The sequence below is a fragment of the Gallus gallus genome, chromosome 34 (genome assembly GCF_016699485.2).
Source record: "Gallus gallus isolate bGalGal1 chromosome 34, bGalGal1.mat.broiler.GRCg7b, whole genome shotgun sequence".
In the NCBI taxonomy this organism is placed as follows: Eukaryota; Metazoa; Chordata; class Aves; order Galliformes; family Phasianidae; genus Gallus; species Gallus gallus.
This window is the reverse complement of record NC_052565.1, coordinates 2,916,826-2,936,122: the sequence shown is the minus strand read 5'-3', so window position 1 is coordinate 2,936,122 and position 19,297 is coordinate 2,916,826. Positions and strand designations below refer to the sequence as shown.

General features: G+C 59.4%; 4 protein-coding genes across 5 annotated transcripts; all 4 read left to right on the top strand.

Moving 5' to 3' along the window:
* The first annotated feature begins 3,240 nt into the window (after positions 1–3,240).
* Positions 3,241–5,744, top strand: LOC121108067. Of its 2 annotated transcripts, XM_040654786.1 has the most exons (8): positions 3,241–3,474; positions 3,897–3,985; positions 4,106–4,237; positions 4,336–4,415; positions 4,853–4,961; positions 5,070–5,159; positions 5,283–5,387; positions 5,487–5,744. In XM_040654786.1, the coding sequence occupies exons 1-8, from the start codon at positions 3,270–3,272 to the stop codon at positions 5,712–5,714; spliced, it is 1,038 nt and encodes a 345-aa protein (XP_040510720.1). In that variant the 5' UTR covers positions 3,241–3,269; the 3' UTR covers positions 5,715–5,744. The 2 variants fall into 2 exon arrangements, with proteins under 2 accessions (XP_040510720.1, XP_040510719.1); XM_040654785.1 differs by having other exon boundaries at positions 5,070–5,387.
* Positions 5,723–7,752, top strand: LOC121108108. The gene is made up of 7 exons (XM_040654951.1): positions 5,723–5,753; positions 5,834–5,934; positions 6,030–6,179; positions 6,406–6,560; positions 6,799–6,931; positions 7,026–7,210; positions 7,428–7,752. Exons 1-7 carry the CDS (start codon positions 5,723–5,725, stop codon positions 7,651–7,653), a joined length of 981 nt encoding a protein of 326 aa, XP_040510885.1. The 3' UTR covers positions 7,654–7,752.
* A 342-nt stretch (positions 7,753–8,094) lies between these two features.
* Positions 8,095–9,949, top strand: LOC121108066 (maestro heat-like repeat-containing protein family member 2A). The gene is made up of 6 exons (XM_040654784.1): positions 8,095–8,318; positions 8,406–8,552; positions 8,868–8,969; positions 9,075–9,177; positions 9,572–9,631; positions 9,714–9,949. Exons 1-6 carry the CDS (start codon positions 8,154–8,156, stop codon positions 9,854–9,856), a joined length of 720 nt encoding a protein of 239 aa, XP_040510718.1. The 5' UTR covers positions 8,095–8,153; the 3' UTR covers positions 9,857–9,949.
* Positions 9,950–15,451: 5,502 nt separating this feature from the next.
* LOC112530865 (coiled-coil domain-containing protein 81-like) lies at positions 15,452–18,846 on the top strand. Its single transcript, XM_025145411.3, has 9 exons — positions 15,452–15,615; positions 15,833–15,894; positions 16,319–16,472; positions 16,673–16,929; positions 17,130–17,215; positions 17,721–17,845; positions 17,969–18,077; positions 18,274–18,484; positions 18,733–18,846. Exons 1-9 carry the CDS (start codon positions 15,495–15,497, stop codon positions 18,844–18,846), a joined length of 1,239 nt encoding a protein of 412 aa, XP_025001179.2. The 5' UTR covers positions 15,452–15,494.
* Positions 18,847–19,297: the final 451 nt, after the last annotated feature.

The window sequence follows — 19,297 nt, the reverse complement described above, 5'->3', positions numbered from 1 at the left end:
GACGGTTGGCCTGGTGTCACCCGGTGGCCCTGGGGGAGTTGTTTCCCCCGGGTGGGGCTTTACACGGGGGTTTGGCGGGAACCATCCACTTCTGAAGGGAAGCTGGGAAAAAAAATACAATGAAATCAACGTGGCATTTATTTTAGTAGAAACAGAAGGTTTTGGGGGTGGTCCCGTGGGGACAAAGCAGAGTGAGGACGTGCCACTATGTGGGGTTGTCCTCAAAATTCCCATCTGAGACCTCTGGAGGACTCCAGGAGCTCCTGGGGCCCCCCTGGCTCATCTCCAGACCCTTGCAGAAGACAACAGGACCCTTTGAACCCAGCTGAGGACCCCTTGGATCCTACACGTCCTCTCTGTGACATCGCCAGCGCCTTCTGAATGAATGCAAGGATACCGGGGACCCAAGACCCTTCAGGGACATCTCCAGATCCTTCTGGATGACTCCAGTGCCAGACAGGGGGGGTTGTGGGGGGCAGAAAAGGGTTAGCCGGGCTTCCATGGGGTGGAAGGAAAGTCTGGGGGTGGAAAGGGGGGTTGAGGAGAATCTAGGGGGGAAGGTGTGAGCGGGGCTTCTGTGGGGTGGAAAAGGGGTCTGGAGGTGGAGGGAGGGGTGAAAGGGAGAAACTGGGGGGGGTGCTGGGGGGCTTCTATGGGGTGGAAAGAGGGTCTGGGGCAGAGAGAAGGAGTTGTGGGGTGGAAAAAGAGGGAAAAGAGGCTTCTGTGGATGTGAAGGGAAACTGGGGTGGTGGGGGGCATTGTGGAGGGGAACGTAGGGAGTTGAGAGGGGGGTAGGGGGGAATGGGGCTTCTGTAGGGCAGCAAGGGGGGTCTGGGAGTGGACGGGGGTTGTGAGGGGGGAGAAATGGGATGAATGTGGTCTCTACTGGGAGGAAAGGGGGTCTGGGGATGGAGAGGGGGTTGGCAGGAGGAAGCTGGGGGGCTGTGAGGGGCTTCTATGGGGGTGGAAAGGGGTTGTGGGGGCTGAGAGAAGGAGTTGTGGGGGGGAAAAGGGGTGAGCGGGGCTTCCATGGGGTGGAAAGGGGGTCTGGAGGTAGAGGGGGACATTGTGTAGGGGAGCTGAGAAGGGGGAAAAGGGGACTTCTATGGGGTGGAAAGGGTGTCTGGGGGGGGATCTTGGTGGATTTCGTAGGGGGAAGGGAAGAGTGAGGTCAAATTGTTGGAAATATCCAAATACTTTATGAGAACGGTATCTCTCTCTTCCTGGACACCTGCTCATCCTTGGACAGAGATAAGTTGGGTAGGAGGATGGAGAGGACTATGCTGCATCCCTCCATTGCTGGAGGCCAGCCCCAGCCCTGGGGCCTGAAGCCACAGCCCGGAAAGGCAGAACCAGTTCTGGGGCGTGAAGCCACAGCCCAAGAGGCTGGCACCAGCTTTGGGGCCTGAAGCCACAGTCACTGCCCAAGAGGCCGGCACCAGCCCCTGGGCCCAAAGTCACATCCCGAGAGGCCTGCACTGGCCCCGGGGCCTAAAGCCACAGCCACAGCACAAGAGGCCAGCACCAGCTCCGGGCCTAAGTCCACAGCCGGAGAGGCCGGCACTGGCCCAGGGCCTAAAGCCATAGTCCGGGAGGCCAACATCGGCCCTGGGGCGTAAAGCCTCAACCAGAGAGGCATACAGGTGTGCATTCCTATTGGTTTCTACTGATTCCTATGGGACTCCATTGAGCACTACGAGGCCGTGCTGGTCCTTACTGCTTTTTATGGGCCAATAGTGGTTTGCGCTCCTACGGCTTCCGATGGGTGTCTACTGACCACTATGAGTCCATCCTGGTCTTTCCTGGCCCATACTGGTGTGCACGCCTGGATCCTACTAGTTCCTCTGGGACTCCATTGACCACGATGAGGCCGTATTGGTCATTACTGGTTTTTATTGGGCTGCACAAGAGTCATCCTCGCTTCCCTGTTATTTTACTTTGGTTAACCCCATTGGGTGAGCCTGGTGTTGGTTTCCTAAAGTTTGGATCTGGGAGGCGTCCATTTCCTTTGCTTATGATGAAGGCACAGAAGCGATGCGGGCGCACACTAAGGTCACAAGTGTTGCAGGGGTGGGAGCGTTTGTGCCACAGCTGGTGAGCAGAGCTGGTGCTCTGGTGGGCGTGCTGCACGCGGGGACTGAGCTCTGGGCCCTCCTTGGAACAGATCACCCTGTGAGAGCCTGTCCGAAGCACTACTGTGGCGTGTGCGTGAGCTGGGCACAGCTTGGGCTGAGCAGGCCGAGCAGGTGAGCTGGGTTTGGTGCTGGGGGGTTGCCAGGAGCTGTCTCACAAGAAAAGCTGGGCTGGGAAGGAGTTCCCAGCTCAAAGGGTGCCCTTCTGACTGGCTGTTTCCAGGGGACGGGGGTTCTTGTTGAGATTCCATCCCACGTTTCGATGAGGATGCTGAAATGTCATTCCTCCCCTGGAAATCCGCTGCCGGGCCCCCGCCTTCATGTCAGGCTTTGAAAAGGAAGGAGAGCGCAGACTTCACAGAGCGCAACTTGCGCCTCACTGCCCCACTGGCACTCCCCAGCTCCCTAACACAATGCTAACCCTACACCCAACCCCAACTCCAACCCTAACTCTAAATCTAAACCAAACCAGAACCCCAACCACAATCACAACACTAAACCCAACCCTAACCCCAACACTAACCCCAACCCACACCCTAACCCTAATCACAACCCTAAACCCAAGAGTAACCTCAACCCCAGCCCAAACCCTAAGCCTAAACCAAAACCTAATTCCAACCCTCACCCCAATCCTAACATCAAATGTTGAGCCCAACCCTAGCCGCAACTTAAGGCCCAACACTAACCCTAACCCTCACCGTAACCCTAACCCTATGCTAGCCCTAACCCGAAACCTAACCCTAACCCCAACCCCAACCACAACCCAAGCCCTAACCCTAACCCTATCCATAACCCTAACTGCAACCCCAACCCCAGCTTTAGTTGGTGAACTCACCAGGGAAATCCTGAACCCCCCTGCAGAGCAGCTCAGCCTTGATGTGAAGCACGTATTTCCAATTTCTGAGTTTTATGCTTCCGTTGCCCTCTTTTTTAATGATTTAATAAAATAATTGCAATAATATATCCAGTCCTCAGCGCAGACTGGGGAACTGAGCAGCCCTGAGCAGAGCTGAGCACTGCCGGGGGCCCCACGCGGGCGGGGCAGCGGGTCACAGCGGGGCCCATTGTGACGCGTCCCCGTGCCCCCCAGCTCCAGCAGATCCAGCGCTGTGCCCCTCACTTTCCGTCAGGACTGAGATGGGACAGCACGCGAGCAGAGCAGCGGTGCAAGCCGCCCCTCGGGGCAAACCGCAGCACTTCTCTCCGCCCATGGCTGCCCAGGCCACGGCCCGTCCCCAACCTCAGCCCTCATCCTCTGCGATGGAGGAGAGAAACCCCTCGTGCCCTGCTGAGGCCAAGGAGAAGGACAAACTCCCCCAGGAGCCCACTTCTGTGCCGCCCGGTGAGTGAGGGTCCCCACAGGGCTGGGGGTGGGAAGCGCCCTCTGCACAGTGTGGGGGCTGCGTGGGGCGGCAGAGGGCAGAGTTCCCTTCTCTCCTCGCTTTGCTCCGGGCTCCTCTACACCAACCCTGACGGCAAACCTTAATCCTAACCCCAACCCAGCCCCAACCCCAACCCTAATCCCAACCTTAATCCTAACCCCAGCCCTAACCCTAACCTGAACCCAACCCCAACCTTAACTCTACCCGTAGCCCCAACCCCAAACTCAATCCTAACACTAACCACAACCCCAACCTTAACTCTAACCCACCCCCACCCCCAACCTTAACCCTAATCCAACCCCAACCCTAACCTCAATCGTAACACTAACCACAACTCTAAACCCAGCTCTAATTCCGATCCCCCTCCTACCCCCAATTCCAGCTCCCCCCTTGGATGCCTCTGGGCTGCCCATGTGTGCTGTGGAGCGTTACGCGATGGACAACATTGAGGCCTTTCTCCGGAGCACAGAGGTGACAGCGGCCGCTCCCATCACGGCGGTCCCCCATCCCCCCCCAGGCCCATTGCATCCGCAGGAGGGCTGTGCCCCCTGGCCCCACCCCCCCGCTCACACTCCCCACGCTCGCTGGCAGCCTCAGAATGAGGAGAAGAAGATGAAGTTCCTGTGCAGCATCCGCACCATCTGTGGCTCCGCAGCAGAGAGGAACACGGTGCAGGAACTGCGCATCTTCTGCCGCCGGAATGAACTTGTGGAGAACATCATGGTGAGGGGCGGTGGGTGCTGGAGGGGGGGCAGTGGGCGGCTCCTCTCCTCCCAGTGCTGGGAGCACTGCATGCCTGATGCCATCCCGCTGTGCTGCAGGTGCTGCTGGCAGAGGAGCCGCGGAGAGAGCTGAGCTCCGAACTGCGGCTGCAAGCGGTAGCCGCCATCACCTCCCTCAGGTACTGCCCCACACCGGGATGGCCCCACAGCATTCATATGGCCCCAGACTGCCTGTATGGCCCCACAGTGTCTGAATGGCCCCACACTGCCTGTATGGCCCCACAGCCCCCGGGGACGATCCTGGCAGTACTGGGCTGCTGCTCTCCCCCTTTGGGGCGGGGCAAAGGGCCGAGGGGGTCCTGCAGCACTGCTGGGCCTCAGCTCTAACATTGACCATAACCTAACCCTAACCCGAACAACAACCTAACCCCAACCCGAACCCCAACCCCAATCTGACCACAGCAGCTCTCAGGACTCCCTCTGCCCCACACATCCCGATGGAGGAGGGGTTCCTCCCAGCAATGCCCCCCCTGCTCTGCAGAGTGCTGCCCATGGGGGGATCCACTCCCCATCCTGCAGCACAGCACTCCCAGCGCCGCTGTCCCTGTTCTTGCAGCAAGGTGGAGGGGGCTCTGGAGGAGAAGATCCCTCTCTTTGTTGTGTGCTTCCGGAGCATCTTCCTGCTTCCCTCAGAGCAGGACCTGGACACAAACCTTTACTCCAAGGTGGGTGCCAGGGAGCTACAGGACCCCCCTGCCTTGCAGAACAGGGTCTTGCCATGCATCCCCCGTCCCCCTCCCCTCTAATCTCCCTCCACCCTGTCCGTTCTGCAGACCCTGAGGGCTCTGGATGAGATGCTGCACTCATTGGTGTTCATTCACCCCAGCACCAGCATCGGAGAGGAGCTGAAAGACGTCTTCCAGGTGAGCCTTGCCCATGGGGACCACACAGAGGAAGAGTGTTCCCCCCCCATCCCCACCACCCCAAAAACCTTCTGGGGTGATCCAGGGGACCACAGGGCAGAGCAGCACCTCCTCTTCCCACAGGTGCTGCTGCCCTTCACCTCCTTGCAGAGCTCGACCGTGCGCCAGAGGGCAGTGGGGCGCATCTGGAAGCTGACTCATTCGCTGGCACATTACTGCCAGGAGAAGGTAAGGGCCCGACCCCCATAATGTGGAGTCTTTGTCTCTCCTTTTCCGCGCTCTGCCCACTCCGGGGGTGCGCCTCAACTTTCTGCTCTCCACGTACAGCCCCGTCACTCCTCGGAACAATCCCCATCTGCCAGCTATGACGAGCTCCGCCTGCCCGTGCTGGGGCAGCTGGTGGGATGCCTCATCCTGTGCTGCGCTTTTGTCCAGGAGGACAAAACATGCCGCTGTGCTTTGAGCGCTCTCCGTCACCTCTACAGATTTGTCCTGTGGAGAAGCCGTAAGGCAACGGCTGCTGACCTCTGCGTCAGCTGCCGCTCAGAGCAGTGAAGAACCCCATGGTGTTGGGGAGCTTTGCCGCACGGCCCCGTGCTTGGGGCCGGGGCAGCTGTCCAGCTCCCTGCAGGGCAGCCACTGCTCACGCACCTGCGCCTTGCTCTCCTTTCCAGGCTGGGAAGGGCAGCTGGATGAGCAGGGGAAACTGGAGCAGTGGGAAGCTGACCACGAGTTCTCCCTCACCTGGACCACCAACACCACGGTCATTTTGCTGGTGAGGAGGGATTGTCGCGCCAGGACTCATGGGCGCAGGGGGTGGGGGGAGCATGGCTGACATCCTTCCCCCCCTCTGCGTTCATTCCTCCCCAGCGCTTTGAGAAGTACTTCCACTCTTCAGAGAAGACCGATCTCATCCTCCTGGCGCTGCAGGGCATGAGGGACTGCAGCAACTACAACACCCAGGTGGCTTCCACCTTGATGGCCGTCCTGACGGTTGACTTCAACCCTATGCCCAATGATGTGAGAAACCGGGAGCTGCTTGCCAGGGGGCTGAGCCCATGGGAGGAGGGGGTGGGGTTGGGGTGGGTTGGGTCCTGATGGTTAGAATTGGGTTGGGTTGGGTGCAGGAAGGCTGTGTTGGGTTGGGTTGTCCTGCACGGCATCGATCTGATTTGAGACTTCAGGGTGCTTGGCCCCTCCTGGGGACGCCTGGAGTGAAGTTCTGCTGTCCCTGTGACCCTTCCAGGTGCAGCGCATCGTGACGGCCATCCACAGGAGCAGGAAGCTGATCACAGAGGAGCAGGCACTGAGGACCATCCACGGCACCTTCCCCTCACTGGCTGCCGCCAACCCTCGCGCGATGACACTCAGCCTGCTGCGCTGCTCCCCCACCTGTGACAAGTGCGCTGCCCCCACCCCCCGCAGAGAGGGACCCCCACCCCACAAGGACAGGGACCTCCACCCCACATGGATAGGGACCCCCACTCCACACGGAGAGGGAGACCACCCCCCATGGGACCTTCACCCGTGGTGCAGAGGGACCCTCACCCCACACATAGAACAACACCCACCCCACATATAGAAGGACTCCCACCCCACTCAGAGAGGGGCTCCCGCTGAGGACAGCTCTGTGCCGCAGGGACATATGGGAGCTGTGGGAGTTGGCGCTGTCCTCGGTGGATGTGGTGCCAAAGATGGTGCAGGCGCTGCTGCGTCAGCTGGAGACCGTGCCGCTGGGCCAGAAGACCGAGGTCGGCGTCCTTCACCTGGCCGTGAGTTTGGGGGTCCTCTGGGAACACTCCCCCCCACCCCCCCAAACCCAGGGGAGCAGCTCACTGCTGAGTGCTGTCCGGGTGCTTTCCGCAGGCGGCCACAGCACTGCATAAGCTCCTGCAGTACCTGGAGTACGGCCCACAGGTGCGACTGGTTTTCCCGGAGCTCTTTGTGGCGCTCATCATCCAGCTGGTGTCCGCCGGGCCGCTAGCTCCGCTGGAGATCATCGCCATCACGGAGGACCCATTCCGCCCATCTGCGCCCACCTCTGCCATCAGGTAACACCGCAGTGCCCGCTCTGACCCCGCGGCACCACCCACACTGACCCCTGACCCCACGCTGACCTTTGTGCCCCTGCTGACTCCTGACCCCACACTGACTCCTGACTGCATGATGACCTCTGATTGAACCCTGACTCTGCACTGTGCCCTGGCCCCTCACTGACCTCTGGCCCCTGACCCTGTGCTGACCCAATGCTGCCCCGTTTCCATGCAGGATGGTGGTGGAGACGGCCCGCAGTTTGCTGCTCTGCGCTGATATGGACAACCTGGCATTCTCCATGGAGACCCACGACCTGTGGGCGCGGTTGCTGGGCGCTTCCACGTGGCAAAACGGCCTGCACTCCCTTGCCAAGTACGGCCCCAACCCCTTCCATGCTCTGCCCCATGCTGCCCCACACACTGCCCTACACGGTGCCCCAAGTGCAGCGCTCCTGAAATAAGTAGGGAACAAGATGGGGAGTGCTCAGGAGGTGCTGAGGCACGGTGGGCAGATGGAAGAGCACACTGTGGGGCAGCATGGGCTGTTCCGGTCCCTCTACTCCAGCCCAGACCCAGTGGGGTCAGCCCCCCAGCCCGGCTTCAGCCCTCCCCCTGCCCCACAGGGTGATGCTGAAGAACTGCCGGGATCAGTGCAGACCCATCTTCAGACACCTGCAGAATCTGCTGCAGAACCACCAGCTGCAGTGGAGGGAGGTCCCCGCCATGGCGTTCTACCTCGAGGTGGGTGTGGAGACGGTGCGGGGGGGGGTCTCCTTGGGAGGATGGGGGGCTGAGCCCGCTCCCGCCTGCTGACCACTGCTCATCACAGCTGTGGAGCTGCCAGGGGCACCACAAGGATGACACCGGCACCCAAAAGATCTTCAGGAAATACATCTGCAGCAAACAGCCCAGGAGCAGAGAGCTGGCGCTGCGCGGGCTGAGGAACCTTTACGCTGGGAGGATGCAGCTGCTGCTACCTGACGCGCTGCTGTGGCTGCAGGACATGCGGGCTGACATCAAACTGCAGGCCATACATCTGCTGCAGGACATTGTGGCACAGCGCCCCGCCAGCATCCGAGGTGTGCTCAGCCAGCTGGCCGTGCAGCTGCTGTCCTGCTTCAATGAGGTGAGGGACGCGGGGCAGCGGGGAGCATTCAAGCAGCCCCCGCACCGTGCAGAGCTCAGGAGTACCCCCTTGTGTGTTTCCTCCCAGGACAACGCAGAGGTGCGCTGGCGCTCCATGGAGCTCTTTGCGCTGCTGCTGGAGGCGCCAGGCAGGAAGCAGCTGCTGCTGCAGGCGGAGAGGAGTCTGCTGCCACTCTTCATCCACATGAATGAGGACATCCCCAACGTGGCGCAGGTGGGGGCAGCTTGTGGGGTCACGGGGTCGCGAGGTTATCCGGTGTGACCAGCAACTACTCCCCGCCCTGTGCCCACATGTACAGTCCTCCTAGATACCAGATCCCCACCTCATATCCACCCATACAGTCCTCCCAGTTCCCCCCTCCACTACACCCACCCATACAGTCATTAAGGTTAGGAAAACCCTCCCACATCCCCCACCCCGTTTCCCCAGACCCTGTGGGACGGGACCGGCTGTGGTGCCGACCCAGGTTTGGGATGGGGGTTCCCCCAGGATCTCCCACCAACACCCCCCCGTGTCACTGCTCCCCAGGCTGCTCAGAAAGCTCTGATCCACGCCGCCAAGCTCCTGGGCTGGCAGCAACTGCAACGCTTGGCCTGTGCGGCGGAGGTCTGGATGATTGCTGACTGCCTGGTAAGGACCCCCACCCCTCAACCCCTCTGGACCCCCCTTGCTGCCCTGCAGAAGGGGGGTTGGGGAGCCACTCTGCGGGTGCCACCCCCACCATGCTCTCTGCAGCTTCAGAAGAGGGGCAGAGATGCGGAGCAGTACCTGAAGGACACGGTGCTGCACCTGCACAGCCCCCAGGTGCCCGTGAGGGACACGGCCGTGCGCTTCCTCGGTGAGTCCCATCCCCAGTGGGTCCCCATCCCTCCGGCTGAATGCTGTGGGGTCGGTGCGCAGCGGGGGCCCTGGGGGACCACTGGGGAAATGGTGGGGTTCTTGGAAGTTATTAGGGCAACACTGGGATTACTGGGGCACTATGGGGTTCGCTGAAGCATTGTGTTGGGTCTCTGGGGGTCACTGGGGTCCTTGGGGGCAGATGGGCACCACAGGGGTCACTGGGACACCATAGGTCCCTGAGACACTGAAGGATTGCTGGGGATGATGGGGACACTATTAGGGTAGTATGGGGTTTTTGGAGGTCCGTGGAGCACCGTGGGGGTCCCTGGGATGCTGTGAGGTCCCTGGGCGCCGCGGGGCCGGGCGAGCGCTGACAGCAGCCATGTGCGCAGGGCTGCTAGGGCGAAAGCTGAGGAATGAGAACCGGGAGAAGGTGTTGGACATCCGTAAAGGTGAGCCGTCCCCCCCGCTGCCCCGTGCCCCGGGAAGCGCCGTGTGAGGCCCACGTGGTGACACAGCACTGTTCCATTGCAGCCCTGGAGGGCGCCAAGGAGGACAGCGAGCCGACCGTGCGCTGTCTGGTGCTGCAGACACTGCTGATCCTCAGCGTGCTGGAAGATGTGCCGCCCACCAGGCCCAGGTTGCGCCGATGGTTCTGGAGAACGTGGAGGGAGTAGTGCCGCTCCACAGGGATGGGTCTTCGTCTGTCACGTTTGTTGTAGTGTTATATGTAGAGCTGAAATAAAAGTAGTTATTAGTTATTAGTTAAAGCTGTGTTGGAGTTGCCCCGTGTTTCAGGGCTTAGTGTTGAGAAGCGCTGTTGGCAGCGCAGCGTCACCGTGCGGATCTCTGCGGAGTAACAACGTGTTTGGAGGTGTTTGCATTCTGCTCCTCATTGCCACACTAATGCCAACCCTAAGAGCAACCCACAGCTGGCGGGAAAGGAAGGGGGACAGGAAGGGAGAGCCTTCTAGCTCCACATCCCCTTATAGCCCACCCTATAGCCCCATCCCCTTATAGCCCACCCTAAGGCCCCTCTCAGCCCCATGTCCCTCTGCGTTCCCCTCACAGCTACCTATATCCCCATATCCCCCTGTGTGGATCCCCACAGCCCACTATAGCCCCATATCACCCTGTATCCCCCCCGTAGCTCCCGTATAACCCTATACCCACAACAGTCCCCTATCTCCCTATATCCTCCCCATGACCTCCCACAGCCTCCCTGTATTCCCACAACAGCCCCCTCTAGCCCCATATTCTCCTATAACCCACGCACAGCCCTATATCCCTCTACAGCCCCCCACAACCCCCTAAACGCCCATATCCCCACTACATCTCCCCCACAGCCCCTATGTCCACCTCAGCCCCGGTGGGGTCTGGGCGCAGCACTGGAGGGCTTGGGGGGGGCCTGGCCCGGATGCGGGCAGCAGCGCTGCGGCGGTGGGGGCCCCGAGCCCTTCAGCGTCCCAAATCCCCGCATCCCACAGCAGAGGGGGGGGGAGGGCGGGGGGGGTGGTATGGCCTGGGCCGCGCATGGTTCCTCTCCCCGGCCCCGGCCCGGAGCCGTTCCCCCAAACACCTGTGGCACTGCTGTCCTCAGCACCGCTCCTCAGTGCCGCGGTTCCATCTCAGTACTGCCCGCTGTCAATGGTTTACAGGCTGGTTCGGCTCAGTTCTGTGACCAGCGGGGTGGAGGGATTTCGCAAAATCCACACCTCCAGAAAAGGGAAACAGGGGACCCCAAAATAATTAAAAGCAGCGGCAACGATCTGAGGAGAAACAAACTAATTTACTACATACGGAATTGGAAGGCAAGATAGCACACTATAACACAATATAATTCGAATTGAAGCAAATAAATCAAATAGAATGAGAGAAAGAGTATCTGAAAGCTGTAGGCCTTACAGTAGTGCTGAGGCGATGCGTGTGGTCGGGACGAGAGCCGAGGGAAGAAGAGGAGATCAGGTGACTTTGCCAGAGGTTCTATCTCCTCTCTGACCGCAAAGCCCCCCCTGGGAATGTAGTTCTTCTCTTTCAGACAGGTGCCCGGAACTGGAGCATTAATGCTTTAACTCCAGGTGCACTACATGATGTTACGATGTGGAATTGCAGTCACCACCAAGGATAAAACCATGACACCCGCACAGCGGCTGCAGCGGCGGTGCCGAGCGGGGCGGCCCGGGCTGTGGGTGCGGCGCTGTCTGAGGGGAGAGCCGGGTGGCCCCGAGCCGGCCGCCAACGGCCGCTCCCACGCGCTGCGCCTCAGCCAATCGCAGCCGGCGGTGCTGCCTCTGACCAATGAGAGGCCGGCATGGGCCGGCGTGGGGCTGGGGGAGGGGCAGAGTGGAGCGGCGTGGGTGCCCCCAAAGCAGCGGCAGCAGCAGGAAGGGGCTCCAAAATGCCAAGAATATTGGCGAGGCTCTGCCAGGAGCAGCAAAAGGCAGCGAGGTGCTCCCTGAAGCACCGCAGCGGTTTGTTCGCCCATGGCACACACACGTGTGCAGCCCCATCCTTTCACACATCCGTGCACACACACGCTTGACAAACCCCAGCTCTTTGACCAATCCAGTGCACACTCAACCGTGATTTGCATTAATCGCAGAAGCGTAGAACTGTAGCGTTGCTCAGGTTGGGAAAGACCCGCCTCTGCAGAGGCCGCTGCCGCTTGCATTGCTTTAGATCTTTAAGGGAGGGCGAGTTATCTAAAGGATCCCCTTTACGATCTTTCTGCTTCTCTCCTTTTTCTTTTGAACTCGGTCTCAAGTGGATGGAGAGGGCTATCTGTTGCATCCCTCCCATTCCTCGAGTGGAACAGCTCGGCCTCGGGTAGAGGCCCTGGCTTCTTTGATGTTTGATACATCTGTTGTTCTTTTGCCGAGGGCCTCTTGGCAAAACAGAATAGCCTCACAATATGCTTTTTAGTCTATAATTCAAAAGCAGCAGTTTTTGTACTTACTAATTACTTCATCTGCCTACTACGCATGCATCAGAATGGAAAATTGACCTAAAGGACAAGTGATGAGGACTGTTAGAGACCCCTCCCCCCACCTTGATGGAATCAGGAGAATCCCAGAAAGAATTATTAGTACCAATCAAGGATGCTAGATGGCCGCAGACACCATAAAATACTCATCACGTTAGTTCTAAATGCAGAAACAACATTCCACTCCCACAGCTGGCCCTTGCCCCGGTGCTTCATGCCATCGCTAGAGCCCGAGAGGCTGGCACCAGCCCAGGGGCATAAAAACACAGCCAGAGAGACCAGCACCGGCCCCGGGGCCTGAAGCCACAGCAACAGCCCGAGAGGCCAGCACGATGTGTGGGGCCTATAGCCACAGCCGGAAAGGCCGGAAACAGTCCTGGGGCTTAAAGCCACAGCCACAGTCAGAGAGGCCGGCACCAGCGCCAGGGCCTGAAACTACAGTCATGTTGGAAATAGCCAAATAATTTATCAGGACGGTATCTTGGAAAAAGCAGGTTTTCTTCGCAATTGCAATGGCAGGCCTCCTGCAAGCAGGAGAGCACACAGAAAACTGCCTTACATCTTTGATGCCCTATTACTCGACGCTTATCTCTTTCTCTCTCCTCATTGGCTGAGGACTTCAGGTTCACAGTCTTCCCGGCACTCAACTAACCAGAAAGTGTTGCTAACTAAGCACGTATTGCTAATTAATTAACTTCTCACACTTGGTCACTCAATACTAGATGATTGCTTCTGGACATCTGCTCGTCCTTGCACAGAGATAAGCCTGGAAGGAGGAGAGAGGGGAGTATCTTGATGCCTGCCTGTTGCATCCCAACCTATCCCCAGAGCGAGGCAATCCAACCTTGTGTAGAGGCCATGGCTTCTTTGATGTTTGTTAAGTCTGTTCTCCTTTTACTGCGGGCCTCTTGTCTAAACAGGATAGCCCTACAGCCAGGGGCTGAAACCACAGTCACAGCCAGGCAGTCTGGCATCGGCCCCAAAGCCTAAAGCCACAGCCCGAGAGGCTGGTGCTGGACCCGGGGCCTGAAGCCCCAGCCCAAGAGGCCTGCGCGCTCCCTGGCGCCTAAAGCCACTGCCAGAGAGGCCAGCACCGGCCCTGGGACCTACAGCCACACACTCAGCCCAAGAGACCGGCACGGGCCCCAGAGCCTGAAGCTCTAATCAGGAAGGTCAGCAGTGGCCTGAGTGAAGGCAGAGACCCTAGGATGGTCCTTGTACAGGAGGGACCCCTGTACCGGTACAGGGGGGGGTCCCCTGCTCAAAAATTAAAGACAGGAGGAACACTTACTTCAGAGGCGGAGTCTGGGGAGTGGTTTACAAGGAATAGGCAGGACCTGGGAGGAGTTTGGTAGAAAGGGGGCAAGGCTTCTGCTTATCAATAGCACACTGCAAAGGAGGAAGCTCCTGGAATTGCAGGTCTGAAGCCTTCAGATGAGAAACCAGACCAATCACCACAAAGGAAATGATATTCAAAACGACTTGACTGTACTCTGCACATGTCCAAGAAGGAGTGAAAAACAAGAAGACATTCACAGAATTAGTTAGCAAGGGCCCAAGGGCCTGAAACTGTAGGCACAGCACAAGAGAGGCTGGCACCGTCCCTGGGGCCTAAAGCTGTCACCGCAGCCAGAGAGACCGGCACTGGTCCCAGGGCCTGAAGCCACAGCCACAGCCCAGAAGGGCAGCCCCGGCCCTGGGGCCTGAAGCCACAGCCCAAAAGGGCAGAACCAGTCCTGGGACGTGAAGCCACAGCCCAAGAGGCTGGCACCAGCTTTGGGGCCTGAAGCCACAGCCCAAGAGGCTGGCACCAGCTTTGGGGCCTAAAGCCACAGCCACAGCACAAGAGGCCAGCACCAGCTCCGGGCCTAAGTCCACAGCCGGAGAGGCCGGCACTGGCCCAGGGCCTAAAGCCATAGTCCGGGAGGCCAACATCGGCCCTGGGGCGTAAAGCCACAACCAGAGAGGCATACAGGTGTGCATTCCTATTGGTTTCTACTGATTCCTATGGGACTCCATTGAGCACTACAAGGCCGTGCTGGTCCTTACTACTTTATATGGGTCAATAGTGGTTTGCGCTCCTACGGCTTCCGATGGGTGTCTACTGACCACTATGAGTCCATCCTGGTCTTTCCTGGCCCATACTGGTGTGCACGCCTGGATCCTACTAGTTCCTCTGGGACTCCATTGACAATATGAGGCCGTATTGGTCATTACTGGTTTTTATTGGGCTGCACAAGAGTCATCCTCGCTTCCCTGTTATTTTACTTTGGTTAACCCCATTGGGTGAGCCTGGTGTTGGTTTCCTAAAGTTTGGATCTGGGAGGCGTCCATTTCCTTTGCTTATGATGAAGGCACGGAAGCGATGCGGGCGCACACTAAGGTCACAAGTGTTGCAGGGGTGGGAGCGTTTGTGCCACAGCTGGTGAGCAGAGCTGGTGCTCTGGTGGGCGTGCTGCACGCGGGGACTGAGCTCTGGGCCCTCCTTGGAACAGATCACCCTGTGAGAGCCTGTCCGAAGCACCACTGTGGCGTGTGTGCGAGCTGGGCACAGCTTGGGCTGAGCAGGCCGAGCAGGTGAGCTGGGTTTGGTGCTGGGGGGTTGCCAGGAGCTGTCTCACAAGAAAAGCTGGGCTGGGGAGGAGTTCCCAGCTCAAAGGGTGCCCTTCTGACTGGCTGTTTCCAGGGGACGGGGGTTCTTGTTGAGATTCCATCCCACTTTTCGATGAGGATGATGAAATGTCATTCCTCCCCTGGAAATCCGCTGCCGGGCCCCCGCCTTCATGTCAGACATTGAAAAGGAAGGAGAGCGCAGACTTCACAGAGCGCAACTTGCGCCTCACTGCCCCACGGATGGCCGGGCTAGGCGGCCGCGATGGAGTCACCACAGCGACACAGAGGAGCAATGCCGGGTAATGGATGGAGCTTTCTGACAAGGAATCGGCTCGTTCCAGGCAAAGCCGGGCAACTTTCGAAACAACAAATCATAACCGTTACGGGTAGAGGGTACTTTGGAACAGTTGTGATTTCCGCGCCAACTGCCTGAAGATCAATTTAGGCAACGGCTACTAAAGAGAAATGAGGAACGCAATCCTGAGAGGAAAGAAAAGAAGAGAGAGAAAACAGAGAGGTGCCAGCACTCCCACTCGGGGCGGGCAGCAGGCTGCTGTCCTGCGTCATAATGGGCCACGGCCAGCACTGGCCACGCTGTCACCGCGTCGCCACGGCAACGTTTGTGACACGGCCACCCGGGAGGGGTATAAAGGCGGTGCACGGTGGTGGGTCCTGCACCCTGAAGGAGCATCTGGACGAGAGCAGACGCATCTGAAGGGATGAGCTCCGGCATGGCTGGCGCCAACACGGAGCAACCCGCTGGCACAAGGCGGAACAGCACGAGCGAGGCCGGCCCCGCAGCGAGGCGTGCCTCCAGAGCGACAGACACCAACACCGAAGGTACACGGGTCCACAGCCACCACAGGAGCGCTGCTGCAGCCCATCTTGGCGCTGAGCGGGAGAGACCCAGCACGGGGACCAGCTCGGGGCTGTCTCCGTGTGGGGCTGGGGACTGCAACGACACTTTCCGTCTGCCACCTCCCTCCCGGCCCGAGGCAGTAGGAGCGCCGGGAAGCGGCAGATGCAGAGTGTGACCCGCTTTTCCTCTGCCCTCCAGAGCGAGTTGCCGTCTGGGATGCGGTGGCCGCCTACGTACAGGAGCACCTCCTGGTGCAGAAGGTGTGTTGGCTGTCGTCTTCCTCCTCTCCCTGTCCAGCTCAGCCTGCAGTTCCTCTGACTCTTCCCCTCCACACAAAGCAGGAAGCTCAGCCCAAATTGCTCTGCTGTGCATAGCGTGGGCTTCCTGCAAAGGCAGCATCGCTTGTGCTAGGCGGGCTCCGAGCTCAGGGCCGAGCCCAGCCTCGGGAAGCCTCTGGATTCCACCAGGCTGCTTCCGCCCTGACTGCTGTGCTGCATTTGGGAGGGCAAGGGGAAGGAGAGGACTGTGCAGCTCCTTCCCAAAGCCTCTCCTGCTGCCCTGCCCGCTGGTGCCTCTGAGCAGCGGGAGAGGGCTTCTGAGCTCTGTCCCTACGTGGGACCCCCTCCAGCTCTTCCTCCAGCCGGCCCATAACCCTGCAGCCCGTGCTTTCTCTTCCACTCGCAGGGGGTCTGGATTCCCACCTTCGGCTCATTTGACACCATCTCTAAAGACATCAGGACTGCGGACGGGACCGTGACTCTGCGGTGGCCCGTGTTTCAGCTGGCCAGGAACCTCAGAGCCATGCACCACCTCGGGTCCGACAAGGACTCCCTGCCAGGTAGGAGCGGGATTGAACCCTTGCAGGCTTCACGGACGGGGCAAAGAAGGCCACCGCCTCCCTTCTCAGAAGGAGACCTCCCTCCCCCTCCGAGGTGGGGGCCGTGCTGGCTGATGGCCGCAAGAAGCACTTGTAGGGAAGCAAGCAAGCGCCTGTGGAAAAGCGACTGCAGGATCAACTCTGTCCCTCGCATTTTTCAGCCCATAGGGAGGTGGAGACCCTGAAATACAGCGAGGTGGCTGCCGCTGCCTCTGTGACCTGGCAGAGAGGGAAGACCTGCATCCAAAGCACCGTGTCCCTCCTCTCCAACTGCCTCAAGAATGGGGAGAACGTTGCCTTTGTCCTGAAAGACATAGGAGTGCTCCTCTTTGAAGGCATGAGCTTTGGAATTAAATACTATTACGACTTCCTTGAGAAGCTCTCCGGGAAGGAGAAATTCAGAAAAGTTGTTTTCAAGGTGAGCTGGAGGTTTCTCCATGGCCCGGGCAGTCCCGTGACCCTTGCTCTGACTGCACATGGCCCACCAGGACCTGGCCAGCTGCTTGGGCTGTGCAGGTGCTGCGCTGGTGTCAGCTCTCCCTGCCTTGGGCTCCTCCAGTCCTGAGGGCCTCAGCCATCAGAAGGATGTCCCACAACCTCCCTGTTCCTCCCCTGCAGGCCCCCTGGCTGCTGGACACGCTGGTGTCCCGGGTGGCACCGGTGGCCTCCCTGACGCACTCTGGCCGCCTCGTCGTCTTCCCCATGTGAGTATGTTTGTGGCTGCAGCCGCTGCTTGATGCAGCTGCTCAGCTCTCATTCTGTAGTGCTTGTTCCTTGTGTCCATGGCTGTCCTGCCCGTGACGATATGGCACAGAATCACAGAATCATTTGAGCCGGAAGCAACCCTGAAAGGGCACCTAGTCCCACGATCCTGCAAGGAACAGGGACACCTACCGCCAGATGAGGTTGCTCTGAGCCTGGTGCAGCCTGACCTCAAACGACTGTCGGGGCAGCCACCACCTCTCTGGGCAAGACGTTCCGGTGCCTCACCACCCTCCTGCCAAAAACTTCTTCCGTACATCCAATCTAAATCCTCCCTCTTTCCCTTTGAAACTGTTTCCCCTTGCCCTACCCCAAGGGACCCTGCTAAGGACTCCAGAAAGTAGTGGCCTTAACGCAGCAGGAAAATGTGCTGTGAGCAGACATCACGGCCAGCAAAAAGGATTGGCGGAGCACTGCGTCACGCCGGTGTCTGCTCTTTCTGCACAGGTTTCAGAAGCAGGTTGCACCCAAACCACCGCCCAGGATATTCCGCAAGGCCTCCGGAGATCTCCATGGTGAGGGGAAGCAAAAGAAAGAAGGGGCTTTGCCACCTCTTGTCCAGGGCAAGAAAGGTAAAGCAGCTGCCAGCTCCTTCCCATGGCACGTGCAACCACCGTGTGACGGGAAATCCCTGAGCGCCCCTTGTCACTGAGCCAAAGGCTTCAGGTGAATGTCTTCTGCCTTCCCGATTGCAGTGAGGTTTGCTGAAGTGCCAACGTACATCAGACGCTTCAGCGTTGCAAGTACTGCTGGACAAAGCTCAAGAAGCAGAAGAAGCTTACAGCAGGAGAGCTTTTCGTCCAGGTGAGGCTGGAGGCTCTGGGCTGGGATCAGCTCACAGGGCTGGCCCCTGTCCGGATCTCAGGAGCGCCACGGGGCAGCCGGTGAGCTGTCTGTGGGGAAGGCCGTGTTGCAGCCAAGGGTCCTGGCTCAGGGTTGCAGGATGCGGCCCCAAAGCCATCACCCACTCAAGCAGACCCCTCTTGCTCTGTCTTTTCAGTCCGCTGCCAGCGATCCTGAGAACGTCTGAAGCCCGCGAGCAGCCGGTGACCTGGCAGCCGCAGGGCCAGGCAGGAAACGAACGCCAAGAACACCTGGGCCAAACAACGGGAAAAAAACATGTCCGGTTCCGCGGAGATGAACAAGGAGCGGGAGAGGACCGTGAGGCTGGAGCGGCGGCCATGTGGAAAGCAAAGGCCTCGCACTCTCAGGTTGCCGGGAGGCAGGTGGCATCTCACATCAAAGACAGGAGATGTTCATTAAGAGCTGAGTCCAGCCTGTCCAGGGATACCAAAGGCCACGCATCCCGGCCGCCGTTACTGCATCGTGACTCTGTGAAACTACTCAGGCAGAGGCAGATGGCCAAGAAGGACAGGCCGGCGCAGGCAGAACCTCAGGAGACGGCGGCATCACCGTCTCACCGTGAGTGCAGCCTGCCTGAGGAGCCCTCCACCTGCAGATCTGGTTTGCTGCCACCCACACGCAACAGACCAGAGTCTCCCAGGAGTCTGCCTCCAAGGACCACAGCCCCACGCCGCAGGCCGCCAACACCCTACCCGTTTCTGCCACGTGACTCTGTCAAACTACTCAGGCAGAGGCAGATGGCCACGAAGGACAGGCCGGCACAGGCAGAACCTCAGGAGACGGCGGCATCACCGTCTCACCGTGAGTGCAGCCTGCCTGAGGAGCCCTCCACCAGCCGATCTGGTTTGCTGCCACCCATACGCAACAGACCAGAGTCTCCCAAGACTCCGCCTCCAAAGTCCAAAGCCCCGCGCCGCAGGCCGCCAACACCCTACCCACGCTGAGCAGGGCATGGGGTGCCCGGGACAGACAGAGCTGCCCCTGAGCCTGCAAAACTCCATCTGCACCATTCCTGGGTGCCAGCTCCCTGTAGAAAAGCAGAGGTAGAGGGACAGTGGGGACTGGGCTGGATTCAAGAAAGAACATTCACGCTAGAAGCTGCGGAACAAGATAGATAAACGGCATGAGAAAGGAATGCTGAGAACAAAGGACGCCTCCAG